A 19,286-nucleotide genomic window follows, 5' to 3' on the forward strand; every position below is an offset into this window, starting at 1 on the left:
ACAGGTTGCCCAGAGAAGTTGTGGATGCCCCATTCCTGGAAGTGTTTAAGGTCAGGTTGGATTGAGCACTAAGTAACCTCATCTGGTGAGAGGTGTCCCTGCCCATGGCAGGGGCTGGAACAAGATGAGGTCCCTTCCAACACAAAGCATTCTATGATTCTGTGAAGTATTCACTATTAATGCAATTAAAAGCCATATTTTTATCAAGCATTTGATGAGATGATTTTTGGGCAACAGAAACTATCATACTATTTCTTTGATGTTAAGAGGTGTGAAAAAGGCAGCATAGGTGTGGTAACAGAGACACACACAACACAAAGAGTCTTTCTGCCTCGGACTCAGGCTGCACCCAGTTGCAATTTGGCTTACACTGGTTTTATTAAGGGTTGGCTGCAAATAGAGGAAATGTGATATATCCCCCCCAAAATGTGGAAACAGATCTTATTGCTATCTTTTATGTACATATTTTTCTTACACATTCAATTAGTCTGCCTGTGACTCTACTCACTGTTACAAATCCTTTCTCCAAGATTATGGCATAAGCATTTCTTACACTTATTCAGTTTATAGGTTGAATATTTACACCACAGTTAAGAAACTTGTCCTTTTTCTAGTGGATTATATTCTATTTTTCCAAGCCATTTCACTGATTTCTCAAATTTAGTTTGAATTTGCCTCTCATACTTGTATAATTTGCAGACTAAATTCATCATCCCACTGGCAATTGAAATACTGGCTCCAGGACAGGACACTGTGTATTCACTAGTAACTACTGAGAACAGCTTTCGTATCAGTTGGGTACCCATCTTGCAGTACCTTCCTATTCATACATCTCAAGTTTGTTTACCAGAATACATTGACAAGGTCAAGGTGAATGGCACCTCTTCCTCTACCCCATCAATGGAAAGTTTGCTACTCTGTCAGAGAAGAAAATTGAACTGATTTGACAAAACACATTGGCTATTGCTTATCTCCTTGTTGGACTGTGGGTCCTTACAAGAAACTGTCCCTATCCTGAAGAGCTTACTGTGAAGGATGAGGAAGCTGAATTCAATAATTTATGAATATTATATATTCCATCTGTTTGCTTGTTATTGTGATGTTGGCTTTATAATTACCAGAGGTTAGCTCCAATAAACGCTGGCCTGTGCTTAGGCAGGAAGGTAGGAAAATACTAATAGTTCTCCACTGAGAGCACTTAAAGACAACAAAGGAAAATATAGAGACTGATGAGCAGGCCATCGCATTCAGTTGCCCACAATAAAGCATATCCACATAACAGATGTTCCACAAAATATCTTCTCTGCTCTTCTTATACATAGCCAGAAATGTCTCCCATTGTCTTACATTAATTACTGTCTTTTGACCTTGAACAGAACAGAAGCAACTAAAATCACTGGAGAAATCAGATACCCACTGCGTTATGTTTTTAGGAAAAAATTCAACACACATGTATATGATTCTAGCACTAGGATCAAAAGGATCCTGGTCAAAAGGATGCCACCTTCCTTCTTCCCTCACTGAAGAAAATCTGTTCAGCAGCCCTAGCCCATCTGAACTATCAAGAAATTCTTCCAGACCACCTCTCTGGCATTAAGCAGGACCAAACCAACCACTGCCAGAAAAATGTATTCAATATCAGTAACTTGAAATTTATTCCTAATTACTCTGGTATCATGCTACTGCCAGACCACACCACTAACTCATTCCCAAAAATGGTTGCTGTATAAGCACCATAATATCACCAAGTACTGTAGCAACACTTTTAAACCTTCTGGATAAAGAGTCACTGCTGTTTCAGGAGAGGAGGATGTCTGTCTTTCTGCTGTAATTCACATCACACTACCTGACATATTCAACCTTATTAGTTGACTGGGACCAGTCCCTGGGGGATGACACAGTGGCACTGTGGCAGCACATGAATCTGGAGTCATCCATTCTCCGATGTCTAATGCTTCTTCACAAGCACCCTCCAAGGAGCCACAGACGTCCCCAACAATACCTCACCAACTTTTCTGCTGCAGGGCTTTGCTTAAAGGAGGGATGGTGACAACTAGTCCAGGAAGGGAATGACACAACCTGTCACCCACAGCTTCTTCTTCCCCAACAGAAACAGAGAGGCCTTGGAGGTGGCACAGAAAACCTAAGCAACTTGGGCACCAGATGAGGCCATATGAAACATAGTACAGGACTTTCACCACAAATACCATATCACATCTGTTTCTATCAGCTTCAGTTTTCTGTTCTCACACACAATAGGATGGTACTATTTCAACAGTATTAAAGCATATATCTGATTTTATGAAAAACAAACAAAGCCTTGCAGTAAACAAAGAACATCAACAAAGTCACATGATGAACCAGGGACAGAGCCCCAGAGACAGTACAGCTCAGGAGAAGCTGGGGTCACTTCTCTGTAGCACCTGCTTTGTTGAGCTGAAATCCCTTTTAACATTAACCTGAGACTTTGCTGCCAAATTTACGTTAAGTCACCACTGGTCACGACTTGCTAAAGAAAAGCCTTCCAGGTCTGAACCAAACAAAGCCTGGACTGGAGCTAGAACCTGTAGGGAACAGACTAAATTTATGGATTTAGTTCAAGTGTGGGATTCATGTTATTCACCTAGGAGCAGAAGGCCTGCAAGAGCTGAGGAGGATATCCTATGAATAATCACAACCACATTTGGAAAGCCAAAGGAAGAAAATATCCGAGTGAGGAGACCTGCAAGAAGTCAGGCACCATAAGAATGGCACAACTGTGATCCTGAATGCCTTAACTTCTGATCCAGTGTATAATGCTTTTCTCAGAATTGAAAATAGAATGCTGCCTGCCAAGATGCAGTAATTTCTTACTAGTAAGTCATATCATTGTGGACCAGCTGTATATAACCAGGCCATCCCAAAATACAAGTTGCAATTCATTAATTCTGCCTAAGTAAAAGGCTTCCAGTAATACTGACAGCATTTGCAGTTCTCACTTCAATGAAGCACATTGCAAAGGATGCTTCGTCAGACCTACATATCACTGTCACTCCAGAAGTCAGTGCACTGACAGTCGTAGCAGAGGTGGATGTTACAGGATACTGTGAAAGTGATTATGTAAGATAGAAAAGCAGATTTTTGGAGTCGCACTCCAGCAATGCAGAAATCAGAAGCTTTTAATGGAATTAGCCAAGAAGGGAACATCTCTTGTACACATCACCATTATCCCTTGGGATCCTAAAATTACTTGTGAGGAATAATCTCTCCAACTCACTCATAATTTTAGCATGCCTAAGAACTACATATCTTCAGTTCGCCTGTAATTTGAACTTCTTTCCTTCAACAGAAACACCACCTGACAGGTATTAACTAAAAGTGAATGACAGCAATAGCAGCTTATTTAAAAGTGCAAAGGAAATGCATATTTATGAGCACCCAGAGTAATGGTTTATGGACCTGAGAACTAAAGGTGCAATAATGTCTTGCAGGCATTTCAGAAGACACAATTTTACCTTCAAGAGCCAAACCAGGCTTCTGTCAGTGATGAGATGGGTGTTAATAGGATAGAGGAGCCTGGCTAACTTTTAAATTTATCTTTAATTTTTCAGACCTACTATTTCATCCTTTTCCCTTTCTGAATGCTCACATAAAAGCAACTACACATGTGTGCATAGTAAAATAATGGCATCTTACTCCTAACTTTGGGACTGCGCTTAACTGCCTGACAGGTGAATGTCTGGAATCCTTCACAAATACTGCAATCTAAAATACATAGTGAAGAATAACTAGGCTTTACTTCAAACTTTCTCTTTAGAAATATAAATTTGTCAAGTAATTTATATGCTGCATTCTTTCAAATAGCCGACATCAGAGCGATGGTAATGATTTTATCTGAGACCTTTGGATTTTATTTCACCATTTGCATCAGCATTACTGCTTTGTTGATATTTTAATGAATAAAATCAGTTAGTTTCAGTAATAGCCTTACTTTGAACATCACTACTTTATAAATGAATTAAATAGTGAAAAGCATGTATTAGGGCAATCTATTCAAAGAATTAAGGGTCGCTCCCAGTATCCTTTTTTCCAAATCTTTATTCCACAGGATGATCTTTTAAGTATAATGTCTCTTGTAGGAAACATACAAAAGATGGAGACACTATTGAGGAAAAAAATTCTTCCATCTGGAAAACTATTTGATTAGATCAGATAAAGCATGGAGCTGTCTTCTATTCCTGAACCTTCCATAAAATTACTGTATGACCTTGGGAAATCTCTTTTCCTTGCAAGACTTTGGTACTCATCAAAAACTCTTGAGATCCTGGTCTAATGGTATAATAGAAGTAAAAAACAACCATGAATGTTATCTATTAGAGATGATTCTCTGATGGCCTACATTAATTTCTTTTTAAAGATTTTAAAATTACATTTACAAATATAATGAGAAATAATTAAACAAGTACCTGAAAAAGTAACTGAATCTGCTACTGACCCTTAAATTCAATTTCTTATTCATTAAAGATGTGTGTTAAATATTTATAAATCCATGGACAAAGCAATTTCAGTTTCTGGAATTACAAGCATACAAAATTAAACAATTAAAGGCAAAACTAACTTTTAGCTATGCTATGTTCCTCACAAAGTGTATGTGGACATTGCTCTGATCACAAAGGTCCTATGTGCCACCCCCTGCCTTCCCTTGATGAAGTCCTTCTGTCTAGTCACCTAGACACCTAGTCACCCCATGACACAGGACACAGAACATCAGCCATGCACCATTAGGTGACCAGTGACTTGGTCTTAGTTCAACTCCACCTCCTGTGAGAGTCCTGATGCAAACCATCAGCACAGAGAACCCCCATCTCCCAGGTGGGCTCCCAGCAGACAGGACAGGAATTGATCTGCACAGATGAGAGTACATTTGCAAACTCTCTGAACGGTCCTCTATTGACATTTCTCAATCTGATGCATTCTATTCTTTAAACACACCCCAGAAAGGACACTTTCATTGTACACAACATGCAGAATGAAAAATTGTCAGTACATTTCTTTTTCACAGTAATTTTTCAGTTCCTTGCAGCCTAAAGGTTTGTCTCACATTTGGAGAGAAATGTTTTTCTGAATGTCTCATTTCACAGATAGATAGATAGATGGATGGATGTAAGAACACAGAACAACAACAAAAAAAGCCACACACCCTCCCTATGGCCTGTTTTTCAACAGCTGCATTCCTCAGAAGAGACACAACGTCACTTTTAGTAACAACACAGTCCTTGTGACAGACATGCTTCTCCTAGAGCCAAAAAAAAGCCAGTGAATCTCACTTTGCCAAGTTCTAAGAATTTAGCAAAGGGTTTTTGCAAATGCAGAACAGAGGACACTGAATTATTAAAACAGTATTACTACAACATTTGAGTCCAAACACTGTTCAAATGGCAGCCTTAGCTGACACATCGGTGTGATATGTCAGTGACCAACAGTCCACAGAGATACATGTGTCTCCATCACTTTCCACTCCAGAGGTTTACTCTGCTATAACTCACTCTAGCCAATATATCAGCCTATTCCAAGATTTACTGAGAACGGTGCTCTTCCAGTGTCCCCATACTGATGTAAACTTCTAAGATCTGAGCAATTCTGCGGGGAATATTTCAGTAACTGCTGCACACCTGCATGAATTTCTTTCAAAATGTGATAAGCTAGGTTAAGATAGGTTAATAATTGGAGAATTACTGATTTTGCATATGCTGTGTAATAAATAAACAGGCAGACAAGGAAAACTCCACCTAAAGAAAGCACCTCAGCCGGTGATGTATGCAGTGGAGATAGAACATATTACCATGCCCTTATGCCACCACCTTTGGTACCTGCTGTAAACTTTTTCCAAATCTTCTTTTTTACTTACTAAATAAAATATGTTCCCAGGTTCCTTGTCAACCTACAGACACTATGTGTCTTTCTTTTCTGTCACTCCCTGGAGATGAGCTAATTGCTAGATGTATGTGGTATGAACTCCTTTTAGTTTCCTACCGAGATTTTTTGATGACAAAATGCCTGTGTCACATCCTATTCCTACCAGTGGGACATGCTGTAACAGCTAAGGCCAACGGGTAACATAAGCAAGTCCTGTCAAAGACTTACAACTGGGGATCCTCTGATAAACTGTACACTGTACTTACTACTAGACTGCTAAGTACTGCACTTCTGTAATACAAAGAACAAAGAGGGCAGCAACACCAAATGTACATTCAACATTTATTGAAAAGTCCCCAAAACAAACAAAAAAAATGGTGCTGTGGAAATATTGTGATAGCTTCACCACACTGTGTTGAGAGCACAGACACTGAAAAACAAAGTTTAATGTTATGATCAAAATGTGTCCCTTTTCCCTTATCTCTCTCCTTTCAGCATGAATTTCATGTTCTTTCCAAAAAAAAAAAAAAAAAAAACGGAAAAAGCCTGTGAAATTCAAGATTATGTTGTCATTTCTCCTGAAATCTTGATTTTGGTAAAAATATTCAGTATTAATTTTTCCACAAGTAAAACTTCAGTCAAAGTTATGGTAATCCTTCCAAATGCATTCTCTAGCTATAAATACCTCAGAAAGCTGCTCCACTTCACAGTGAAACTTTGTCCATATGGAACATATGACTAGAAAGGACTTGGTGAACTACTGAAATCCAGTGCTTTGCTGGAGAAGACACATGTATCATTCTGTTTTCTTCAAAACTGATTATAGAAAAGGATCAGTTGGAAAACAAGTTAGAGCTTTCAGTTTGGGTTTTTGGGTTTTTTTTTTCTTTAGCCCACATTACCCAAGAAGTTCAATCTCCTATTAGTAAGAAACCACCTTCTATTTCCTGTTACGTTTCTTTATGGACAATTTATACAGTTACGGACTGGATATATATGGACCTTTTCTTTCCCACGTGTTTACTTGGGAAGTTCCAAAAGGAACCATATTTGTCTTAATTCGTGTTCAGCTGTGCTAAACAAGGCTTTTCTTGGTCTTCCCTAGTAGTTCTTTCAGCATTTCTTTCACTTTCAATTCATCTTTCTTAAACATAGATGAGCAAAGCAGCACTCAGTACTTCAAACTCACTGTCCCCAGTGCCCTATTTAATGGCTTTAGTATTTTTTATTATTACTTTAAATACATAAAAGGAAAAAGTACACTTTTTTTGTGACCATGCGTAATCACTAGAAACAAGGGAACCTTTCCACTAAGATTTCCAGCTGATTCTATCACTGGTTGTGAATTAGCTGTTCATCAAAGTGCATAGTTCTTTGATACCACTTTGACCATAGACAAAAAAACGGTGAAGAAACATAATTAGCTTACCCAGCATCTAAATGTTCTTCCTTTTTTCTTCACACTTATGGATTGGATTTTGCTCCCAGTTACAAGGATGAGTATCTGAAATAACTGCTAAATTCAGTAGTGTGATACCTATCCCAAATTTCCACCACAAGAAAATCCAACCTTCCTACTCATAGTCACTTGACTATAGGAAGTGTTTCTCTTCAGACTAAAAATTATCTGAAAGGTAGCTGAACAAAGCAAAAAACACTAAACTATGCTTCTAATTTCTCTTTTTTATCAGTGACAGAAATAAGATGAGGAAGACAATCCTCTGTGAGATACATTTTTTCTGCTTTTTTAAGAGTCAAAATGTTTTATTCTTCCTCTCTGAGGAATACATGAAAGCACTTCCCTCTTTGTCCTTCTCACAATGATTACTCATTAGAATTTGATAATTTTCTCTACACAAACACGAGTTATACTTCCTTCTTCCATTAAACCATTTGGATAGAAGCTCTTTCATGGAATATATGTGCTATGAGGTCTGTGGTTTTCCAAGCTGCCTATCAAGACACACAGAGCCTCCTGTATTATAGACATGAGTCTGACTTTCTTGTAACTCTACCAAATGTTTCCATCTGGTATTGTACTTAACAGGTGGATTTTCTGAGACACTTCACACTATGAAGTATGTTAAGGATTGTACCTTCAGTTCTATTTGATTTGCAATTTATTCAATGTTTCTCTGTGCATTTTAGTTTGCACGGTCCTCATCTATTCCAGAGAAGACTGCAGCCTATATTTTCTGTAAAAGTATTTCTTCACAGACAACCCTACTAGTCATTTCACTCCACTTCTTTCCACCGTTCAGTATGCAAAACACCACTGTACTGTACCTGAACATTATGGAAAAGGCTGTGCCAAAAAAGAACTGCATTCAGGTTTTGTTGTGCCTTCCACACGTGTGAAAGGCAACCTCATTGCCCACTGAAGACAGCGTAAAATACCTCTAAAAATACATGGATTTAAACTATTGTAGTTATTATTCATGAAGTAACTCAACCTGCAGGCCTGATCAGACCTACAGAGGCCACTGGATTGAAATCAAAACTGATTCTGAGAAGCTGAGGGAAACCTACACAGGGCACGAATCCTTTTTATGCTTCCTAATCTGTTCAATCTGCATGTTATATGGAATAAAGTCTTCTTAAACTCAGCTGACATGTGGCTTGGCTTTGCAAAGTGTTCAACAGCAACACTGGCTTATGGCACTTGCTGGCCTGAGTTTTGCCACACATTTCAGTGCCTGCAGGGTGCTGTCCTGGCTTTGATGTGTATTAGCTTAGTTTGTGCCTGCAGCCAGATGATGAAGCAGATCAGGGAGTTCATTCAACTCACAAACTGCTCAGCACATCTTTTACTTCAAGCTGGATCAAAATGGCATACAAACAGCTGTGCCATCCTAGATGATGGTGAACTATACACTGTGACAGGAACAAGGAGAGAGAGGTAGGTGTTGTTAAAGATCACTTTGTAATGTTGACCTGTACCCTCTGCATATCTGGTTGCAGGTACACCAGTATATTAGACAATGTAAATAGGAACTGGAATTCAAGGGTATGCTCACTCCAGTTGTTACAACAATCCCTGACACAGTTTATGCCCACCGTCGCTCTCTCCCAAGTAATTCCTACACATGGCTCAAGAGGGAACTGAAAATTGCTCGGAGCAATTTTCCATAAGGAGTGTGCAAGCAGCCAGTCTGTTTTATGGATAAAAGAGTTTAACTGTACCATTTTTCGATGCCAGTTGACCTATGTGCCAGAAAGCAGTACAATGCTTGCTTAAGCTACAAGCACAGATGTGAATCACCAGCCCAAACTCTCACCCTTCACCTGCTAGAACAGAAACCTGTAGAGATTATTCTTACACATCTCCACTCTATGCCTGCAAAAGGCCCCACTTACATTCTACTTTCACTTGAAACTTCTCCCTGCTCTTCAGTTCACAGTGACCGCAGGTCCCCCAGGCCAGGTCTGAACTGACAGCTGCAGACTCATTCTGCCTGTGACGTGAACTGGTAAGGCACGAGCAGGAGATCCATTGCTACAGTACAGAGCATCATGGCCAAGTTAATTAGAGCTGATAAGAGACAGGACAACACAAGCACTGTGCTCAAGATGCCCAAAGCTGAAGGGTTTAACACGCACTGTGAGCTCAGACTTACTCAAAACGGCGCCAGTAAATCTGGGCCACGCTCTTATCAGTATGCTGTAACCTTGAGCTGAAGGGACCATGTCTAATGCTGAGACACTGTTTCATTCCATATGCTAGTTCATTATCCAGCTCCTCTCTGTTTTGACTGCCAACAAATAATGATGTTTTTCAACACTTCTCCACTAGGAACTGAATGCACAAACATCACATCATAAATGCCACCCAACATCTGCCAGGCAGTTACCATCTTCCCATGACTATCACCTAGGCTGAACCTGAGCAAGTGATTTACTGACAATCTGTGTCACATCCTCTTACCTATCACACCCTAGATCATCCAAACACCAATGCTTATGAATGGCCCACAGGTATTCAGTTAAAATACCACAGGAAAATTATTTCTAACAAAAAAACCCCCACGCGTCCTAAAATTACTGTTACTTAGTTAATGAAAAATCAAATATTGCAACTGAGGATATCAGTTTTGCTACAAATCTTACAGCATGAATGCAAATATGCTGATAATGATGAGATATTCACATAAAATAAATGAAGGAAAAGCCAGGCTTTTCCACCTTTCCTATTTAACAGGCAGTCAAAATTCTTGAAAATACTATTGTTTACTATATGAGTTATTCTTGAACAGTATCAGTAGCTTAGCTGAGCAGAATTCCCTCAGTCGGTCCCATAGTAAATAGGGTATCTATGCAACTGAGATAATGACAAGGACCAGATTTCAAGTAAAGTATTTCAGAAATTAAGCAACACATTAGTGACTTGCATATATTATCTGTAAATTTATTAACTGAAACCAGAGTGCTCAATCAGGGCAAATTATTTGTTTTCCCACATTCCACTTACTGTAGAGCTCGTTGTTCACTTCATGGTGCTTTTCCGTACTGATTCAACTACTACAGGAATGAAAAACCTCAAAATAACTTTGAATGTGTGAATATTTTCAATAGTGCTTATTTTAATCAGCCTTTACCATCAAGTAAGAGCAAAGGTTAGTCACATGATGTTTGAGATTTCTGTAATTGTAATTCAAATCAAGTAATATCTAATAGCAAAAGCCTTTTCTTATTTTCATTCTAGCAGTTTGAGCTTCCTAACACCATTCTCCTTCTGCCCTGTAAGTTCTTTTCTTATCCAACATTTAAAGCCTGCAAGCAATATGTAGAGCTGAGCAGACAATCCCACAAATAGTTCAAGACCTTGAAAAGCACAATGTGGCCAGTTCCTAGCTTTCTTCCAAAATAAGGCATACTACAAGCAAAAGCTTCCACCAAAAAGAAAAATATTTTTAATACAATCCAGTTACAGAAATCCATGACAACGTGCAATTAATGGACTGCATGATAGCAATCACCAACATGACTCATTACATTCAACTCATTACAAAATCCAGATGACTATTCTATGGTCATGCTTACACTGAACATAGACATCTAACACATTCTTTTAAGGCCATAAATAGGTGCAACACTTGATGAACTACATCATGCACATGGTCACATCCTGAAGCATGAAATACAAAAATCCCTTCAGTTAAACCTCTTGAAATGATCCAAGGTGATTCTTACGTTTTTCTTCTTAGACCACTGCCCCTGCAATGCTTGCCAGACTCCTTGCTGCCTTCATTCCTGCTAGCCTAGACAGGGGAGGAGCAGCAGAGGTTTAACAGATCACCACTTTACGTGGTAGGACAATGGCTGTACAAAACTTAACTGCACCCAAAAAGCCCAGCACCACTTCTCATAGCATTGTAGCTAAAGAAATGCAGTTACAACTATGAATTATGTTCACCTTAAATATCTATCAAACAGATCTTGAGAGATGCATCTGTGCTGGGCATTTCATTCTTATGCCTGCTCCAGTGTTTTGTTATGATGAAATGAGAGGAAATCAGATCTGTAGTTCGCTGCCCAACTCTCCTTGCATTTATGTTGATGTAATATTACCTACAAATATAAGCACATGCACCACACATAGAGAATGTGTATATATGAACACTGTATACATAAAAAATTATGTCTGAGATTTTTTAGAAATGGTTGTCTAAAATTAGATTTACATATTTGCATTGAGATTGGAGTACTTTGAAGTCCATCCTTCACACATGAGCTAAGATTTTCAAATCCTGGTGAAAGAATTTCTAAAAATGTTAAACTGCTCTGCCTCTGAATGTAGTCTATACATGCTTATATGTGTCTATAGCAAAAATTTTATGTATTTTGTAAAGGATTGTAAGAGCTTTTTCCCAGTTGATTTTGACTGCAGGAAGGAATTCACTGAAGAACTGATCAGAAGCTGAGAGTAAGTACGAACACAAATATGTAGCATTGCAACAGCCCTGTAGACACCGGATACCTTACAGGAATTGCAAGTGCTTGAAATAACACCATGCTGAAAGGCAGTTCAGCAACTGGAAACATGTCAAATTTCACTCTCATTTACACCTATAAGAAATTTGTAGCAACTCCACTGAGTAAAATGGTGATAGGGTTGATGAGATTAAAACAAGAGCAGACTATGAGCCTCCATCTGTATTAAAGTACTAAACAAGTGTAGTATGAATGTATAGTAAAAGTAGTATAATCAAACAAGCTCAAAGAAACTTTTGCTGTGGAGAGGGGATGAGAGCCAAGGGTTTAGATACACAACCTTTCTCCTTAGCTTCTCTTCGAGGTGTGTGAACACATTCCCGCAGTCCTCTGGATCTGCAGCCACCCCTCCCATTCTTGCTCAGACTGAGCCCATGTCTGCCCAACAAATGGAAACTAAATAATATCCACACAAATGTAAGTACATATCCAGATCTACTATCACCTTTTATGCTCTAAGCCAAGGCAATAATATAAGGAATAGCTCTGCTGCGTTGGACTTAAAAAAATATGTGACCACAAACTGCATGTTCTTAAAATCCATCATCAGTCTTCACAGAACATATTTAAAAACATCCCAATCATCACAAAATGTGGATTAAATTAGTATAGCCAGACTAGGCTTTACTTCACAGTAGTATTTTCCTCAGCTGCTCCCACTGGTTCCAAAAAGTGATTCCACTGGCACAAAATTAAAATCAAAACAGCACTAACTGACCAAAGGATGTAGTTCATTTTTCTGTGACACCAAAATTCATTCTTCATAAAACCTCCTCCCAAGAAAAGGGACTACATATGGTATCAGTGGCCTATCACTGTGAAGTATGAAACTCAGATTCCAAAACTTGCCAGCAGTCACACAATAGCAAAAGAAGGGCATTTTTTCCTACATTTCTTTATTACATGCTTAATAGTAGATTTTTATTAGAAAAATTAAAGTGAGGAAATGTAATGTTCCATATGCAAAAAAAGGTTACACTAGAATTGCCTATTTCTTGGGGGTTTTTTTCACTATAAATAAACAGTAGGAGAAGACTTACCTTTTTGTCTCAACTTAGTCAGTATTTGTTTCTGTACTTTTCCCCTCTCTTCCTTTCCTATTTACAGTAAATAGGTGATTGACATTAAAATAGGGAAAAAAAATTAGACTAGTTAAAAAAATAGACCGGAGCATTTTTTTATTCCATTGGCATCTGTCCTCCTACATCTTTGCTTACGGCAGAGAAGAGAAATCTCAATGATGTAGATGTTGCCTTCTGGTTCCTTGCCTTTTCTTAACACACAAAAGATAGAGGAATTGCTGTTTTGTGACAAATAGTGAAATTTTGAAATTTTCAGTACAAATTCAGTCCAAACATTTTTTGCTGTTGCTCTTATTTCAGAAATTATATCTAAAATTTTCATGCTGACAACAAGCATTTCCTGATCCAAAACAAAACAACCACATTTCACTTCAAAGTATGCAATGTATTTAAAAGAAAAGTATAGAAATGTAACATTTTCCCTCTTTTTAAGCTGAAAAGGAAGGCTGATAACGGCCAGGTTTTTTTGAGTATGCCATGGCACTACTCAGGACAAGGAAGGTGGAGGCACACTAACCCCATAAAAACACAGAGAAGGTAAACAGTAATGGAAAACATAGAAAAGGTCAGGCGGTAGAGAGTAAAGACAACTCCTTTAGCAGTAGGGCAGGTGGAAATGGCAATCTGCCACAAGAAGGGCTTCTCTGTGGAGACAAGAAGGCAACAGGTCTATGCTCCAGATGGCAGCTGGAAGTGGGAACCCCAGAGATGTTCATGCTGCCATTAGTTCCCAAGCTTTTCTCCATCTCAGGGCTACAGTGAGAGCAAAACCTGGGCCCCAGGACGAGGCACCTTTCTTCTGGACAAGTCACCAGTCTCCACACCAAGGAATTTTTAAAAGACCCAACTTTACCCACAAAGTTTTATCTGTTAGTTCATGTGGGCAGTGCTCTCTCCACTCCTGCGCTGGCACAGCAGGACTCAGGACTCCTACCCAGTCCCCTTCCCTGCCCCATTGCTCCATGTGCCATGCCAACGAGCACCACCTCCATCATGAAGTCACCGTGCTCACTCTACCATCTTGTGCTTTCCAAAATAAAAAGAGAATGTATTTTCATTCATAACTTTTACTCCTTCCCAGGGGATGTGAGGAGCCTTATTTGCTCCAAAGAACCCCTGGGCTATGCCTATATAAGCTCCAGCTCCTAAAAGACCAAGCTGGCAAGTCAGGAGATACAGAGCAGACAATAGGCAGACCTTTGAGTCTACAAACTGAAGGTTGAATGATTGGCAAACAACCTCTCCTCATGAAAAATTATGCTAGAGCAACACAATAGTAATGGGAGCCAAAAGTATGTCTATTCCTGATTTGTAGACCAGGTTTTAGTTATACTATAATCCTCTCAGTATGCCTGCTTAGGATCCCACAATCACACAAGTCATGAACACTACCCACAAATCCTGCGGCTTCCATGCCGAGCAAGCGACACACCAGATGAAGAAGGATGGAAAATATACATGTGGAATTGTTCTGGGAACTTAAAGCACACATAACAGTAAACAAAGCAAATATGGTACAAAACCTGTTGCTATTTTCACAGCATTTGTGGAGCAAAGCTGCATAAATGCAGAAGGATGCATACTGCCTCACACCTTTCCTTAGATTCCAGCAAATTAAGCACAGCAGCACAAACAGCAGCAGGGAGAAGGAAACACTCTGCAGAAGAGCTGCCCTGTTTACTGCTGCACTACAGGTATATATTTGGGTATGTGAGCCAGAGATGAATAAGAAGTGTTAACATTACTTTTCCTCATGTGTCTTCCACAGCCTTGGCTGTTCATGGAGATTTGAACAGGGAGAGATTCCCTTGGTGCCATCCGCCCTCCTCCAGGCACAGCTGAAGCCAGTTTGAAAAGGCTGCTGTGGTTGTCCCCTGTCCACTTGGGGATAGGCTTCATGAAGTCACTGCCAGTTTTGTCTGGTAACTAAAAGATTGCCTCTGCTCCCCACTGAGAAGGCAGTGCCACTGTCAGATACTGGAGCACTAGCTCAAGTGGCACTACAGACAAATTTTGGCTGGTGGCAGGAGAGATGGCTGAAAGCCAGCTGACAGAGAAGAGCAGTATCAATCTCTGTGCTGGGGGAATCCCCTGAAAATGCTACTGAAGCAAATAGCAACAGCTAGCGGCACAGAGGCAAACAAGACACAAGTGATCCTGTTCTCCTGGAGAAGAGAAAAAGGCAAACGGCTAAACTGAAGTCATCAACAGGAACTTGAACCATGGCAGAGGGCAAACATGTGGCATGCCGTATGGAAACTCAGCACAAAACAGAAAGCTTGGAACAAAATGAAATTAAAAATCTGGTTTTATTTCAAATTACTCCACTAAACATCTAACTGAAAATTGTGTTGAAGTTGATATGACTTCGTGACATGTTGTTCCTTGAAGGCTGCCATTTTCCATCAAAAAAAAGGTATGAAAAGCATTTCAATCTGGTTACCTTCTATCCAGCAAGGCTAGAAAGCACGAAGTTGTAAGCTAAAAAATAACATCACACCATTAGTCAGCAGGAGATAGCTGTTCAGCCAGCATCTATCATAATGTTTTCAACAATCCATAGATACCAAATGCCTGGAAAAGAAGGCCGGCAATCACTCCAAGCATGGATTTTGAGCTTTAAATGCATTTGATAAATTAATTTTTTTAAAGACAAGTCCTGTGCAGCCTCTCTTTCTTTCCTGTTTCTAGATATAATCTACCTCAAAAAGGGTGATGAAATGTCCATCTCCAAAACAAATGAACCTGGAGCATTAGGGCATTCTGTATTCTGAAGGATCATCTGTTGAACAGCTTCACACTAAAACATCCCTGCAAAAGTACCTAAGTTGTCAAATCTAAGTTTTAATGGATGAATGTGTTTAAAAACAAAATAAATTCTTTCTGTATAATTTCTAATAAGTACCTGAGTGAAATCAGGCCAAGAAGAGTCAAGAGGAGTTAAAATGAAGGATCTAGAGCCATCTCTCCTATGAGGAAAGGCTGAGAGATCTGAGAGTGTTTACATAGGAGAAGAGTAGGCTCAAGGACTTCATCAGTGTATATAAATACTTGAAGGGAGGGTGCAAAGAGGACAGAGCCAGGCTCTTCTCAGTGCTGCCCTGTCACAGGACTAGAAGCAATGGGCCCACACAGAAACACATAAGAAAAAAAACTTTTACTTTGAGGATAATCAAACACAGGAAAAGAGATTGTGAAGTTCCTAACCTTGGAGAAACTTAAAAGCCATCTGAACATTGTTCTGGGCAACCAGCTCTAGGTGGCCCTGCTTGAGCAGGGCAGATGGATGAGATGATCTCCACTGGTCCCTGTTAACCTTAACCATCCTACGACAAATGGAGGAATTATTACCAGTTACGCAAAACTATGTAAGAACAAAAAAAATCAGTAATGACAAAAAACCCCCCAACTTTCATATTCATGAGGGCAATAGTGGGCAGTATTTGTCAATAATACACCTATTTGTCCTATAATACACCTAAAGGCATAATGAGACTAGAGCGCTCACTAATGAGACTAGAGAGCTCCAATAAGCTCTGCTCCCATGCCTAAAGACAGCCCAAAATGCTTACACGTAAAACTCAAACGCACCTGCAACACCTTAAGTATAAAACCATATCAATAAATTTTCAAACTCTCCCTCTTATATTCATTAAGTTCAGAGAACTAATTTCCATTGGCAAACTCTACAGCTGTATCAGTGAATGACCAGAGTGGGAACTGAAACAATCATCATCAAAAGGCAGAGCACAGTCTATTTTAGTTCTTGTTCTCCATCCTCTAAGGAATATCACAATCACAGAAACACCTCCCAGGTTATATAGTTTATTTGCCTGCCAGCATGAGATTCTTCCCTACAATAATTTTTAACACTTGCTTGTGCCAAGTTAAGAGCAATGTATCATGTCTAAAGGAAACGAGCTTATTATGAACCCCCTCTATATTTTGCAGTACCCAATGGATGATGCTGCTGTAGTGTAACAGGGAAGGTGCCAAATTGTTCAGACAACACACCAGGCCAAAACTGTCAAGTCAGCAACATAACAGGATCCCTCTGAGTGCTGGGCCCCAGTACAAATACTCCTAATGCCTTGCTATAGTACAGTGTCCTCTCCCCTGCTCAAGGCACAGCTGATCAGTCCTGGCATCTCACAGCTTTGAGAAGTATAACAGTGTCACACAGCAGTCATGTGCAAGAAACAGCACAAGTTGTGAAAGAGTGGGAGGTATTGAGCCTCCTACTTAAATGAAGCTTTATACCTGCCCTGGTCTCTCCAGGGGTCCTGCTGGTCACCACTCTTTCACTCTGCAGAGGATTTCAAAAAACAACTCCAACCATGGTCACCTGAAAATGTTCACAAAAAACCAAAAAAAGCAACTCTAAAGGTGGTGGTTGAAAAACAAGTGATCATGACAAAAAAACAAGTGGAGAAAATGCCAAAAAACTGCTACGATCATCCTCTATCCAAGCACCCAGTTACATAGGATGAGTTGTCCCAAAAAGAACCTGCAGGGCTCCTGGTTCTCACCAAACACGTTTGGGTGAAATATTTGTGGTGTCATCTTCTACTGGGCAACAGTTTCGTTGCAAGGTTTTCTATACAAAACCTAAAAAACCCAAAAGCAGAGAGTTCATATTTTTAAACATTTTTCTATTGTATCTGCTTCTCATCCATAAAGGCACTCACAAGCTTTCAGCTATGTTTCTCATAGAATGAGCCAAGGAAATCAGCCACACAAACTACCCAAGATTAGGAAACATAGACCACTCCATAGCTATCTAAACCAAATTAAATACAAAATAATCCCTTACTTACAACTTGATGAAAAGTTGAAAAGACCACTAAAACAGTTACATTAAAATAATCAGGCAGCACTAAAAAAATTAAGACATGACAAAAATATGACTGCTCACATAATCCTAGTTCTTTCACCATGAGAATGCACATTCCAAACAACTTTTTTTTTCCGCAGACAATTGTTGTTCTCTGCATACTTAAACAGATGTGTGTGCTTAGCAACTATAAAAGTAATTTACTTAAATAACTGACTGCAGATTAAGGTATTTCATTTTATATACAAACTTTTAAAATACTGTGAATTTTATATTATTTAACATACAGAGACAGAATCCTCATATATGGATTTCAAAAATAGCTCACCTTTGCACTTAAGCAAAGAAAGAGGGATTTGAGTTTGCTATGTAAGTATCTATGTGAAGGTACACGTGTGCATGTACATACTTTGTATACATGTTACCTACATATGTAGTAGGTAAGGACAGAAAAAATCCTAAGAAAAGAAACTATTATATTCAAAATATCCATTAGTGTGAGAAAAAATGCAGTTATACAATGCAAAAGTCTGTTCAGTGTATCAAAAATTGTTATGAATGAGGAAAGTATCTTGTTAGAAATGCCCATATATGAAATTAGAGACAAACAGGAAAATCAGGAAAGTTCAACCAGTTCAGAAACATTGTGAAACCACTTCACTACAGTATTTCACTAGTGTACCCAAACACAGAGCATATACTTTATCTAAAGTCACTCAAAATACTGTCTTCATAAAGCTGAATGAATTACTCAACAGCATATAGAAAATGAAGTTTTTAAATAGGAATGCTACATTTTGTTACACTAATGGGAATTGCTGGGGGAAAAAAAAAAAAAGTAGGGTTTTTTTTTAAGCACACAAACTTTTCTTTCAAACTCTTACCTATTTGTTTCCTGTATTGGTCAACAGGAGTCCTTGATGTAGAGGCATCTTTTCTACCCATTGTTTTCACTCCAAAAATCACTGTCAGTATCAGAAAAAAAAAAACCAAAACAAAAACCACAACATTATTCCTAAATAAATTACCAACTAAATCAATTGCTTATAACATCAGAAAAATTGTAACAAGCAACATTTACATGATTATACACAAAGACATAAGCCTTCCCAGAGTACAATGAAACACTGGAGTTAATCATCACTATTCTGAAGACTATTAGATACATTCTAAACATACCTTTTTCTCCATTGCATGGGTTATTAACATTACAGAATGCCTGTTAGTTTGAATAAAGAAAAAAGAAAGGATTTAAACTGATTGCACTGTAATTCAGCATTTGGTACCACTGAATTACATTTCTATATAATTTATTTCTTTAGTAAACCAGGGAATGAATGTAGTATTGTGAGTTGCTCCCATTATTGGCAAATACATTTATACCACACACAGGAGTCAAAGGCAGGACTAGGCATGTGTGCTTTCACAGGTGAAATTGCTCAGGAGACCCACCTGCAGACACAGCCCTCCAGCCATCTTGAGAA

General features: G+C 38.9%; 1 protein-coding gene across 1 annotated transcript in view; it reads right to left on the reverse strand.

Annotated features, from left to right (window-relative positions):
- The window catches only part of TRIQK (triple QxxK/R motif containing), a gene marked incomplete at its 3' end in the record, with an annotated part of 37,918 nt that extends 19,155 nt beyond the window's left edge, over positions 1–18,763 (reverse strand). The window contains exon 1 of the mRNA XM_082282257.1: positions 18,687–18,763. Coding sequence (XP_082138383.1) covers positions 18,687–18,747 — 61 coding nt within the window. The 5' untranslated portion in view covers positions 18,748–18,763. The remainder of the gene's footprint in view (positions 1–18,686) is intronic.
- Positions 18,764–19,286: the final 523 nt, after the last annotated feature.

This window comes from Coloeus monedula (genome assembly GCF_965178545.1).
Source record: "Coloeus monedula genome assembly, chromosome: 1".
NCBI classification, from domain to species: Eukaryota; Metazoa; Chordata; class Aves; order Passeriformes; family Corvidae; genus Coloeus; species Coloeus monedula.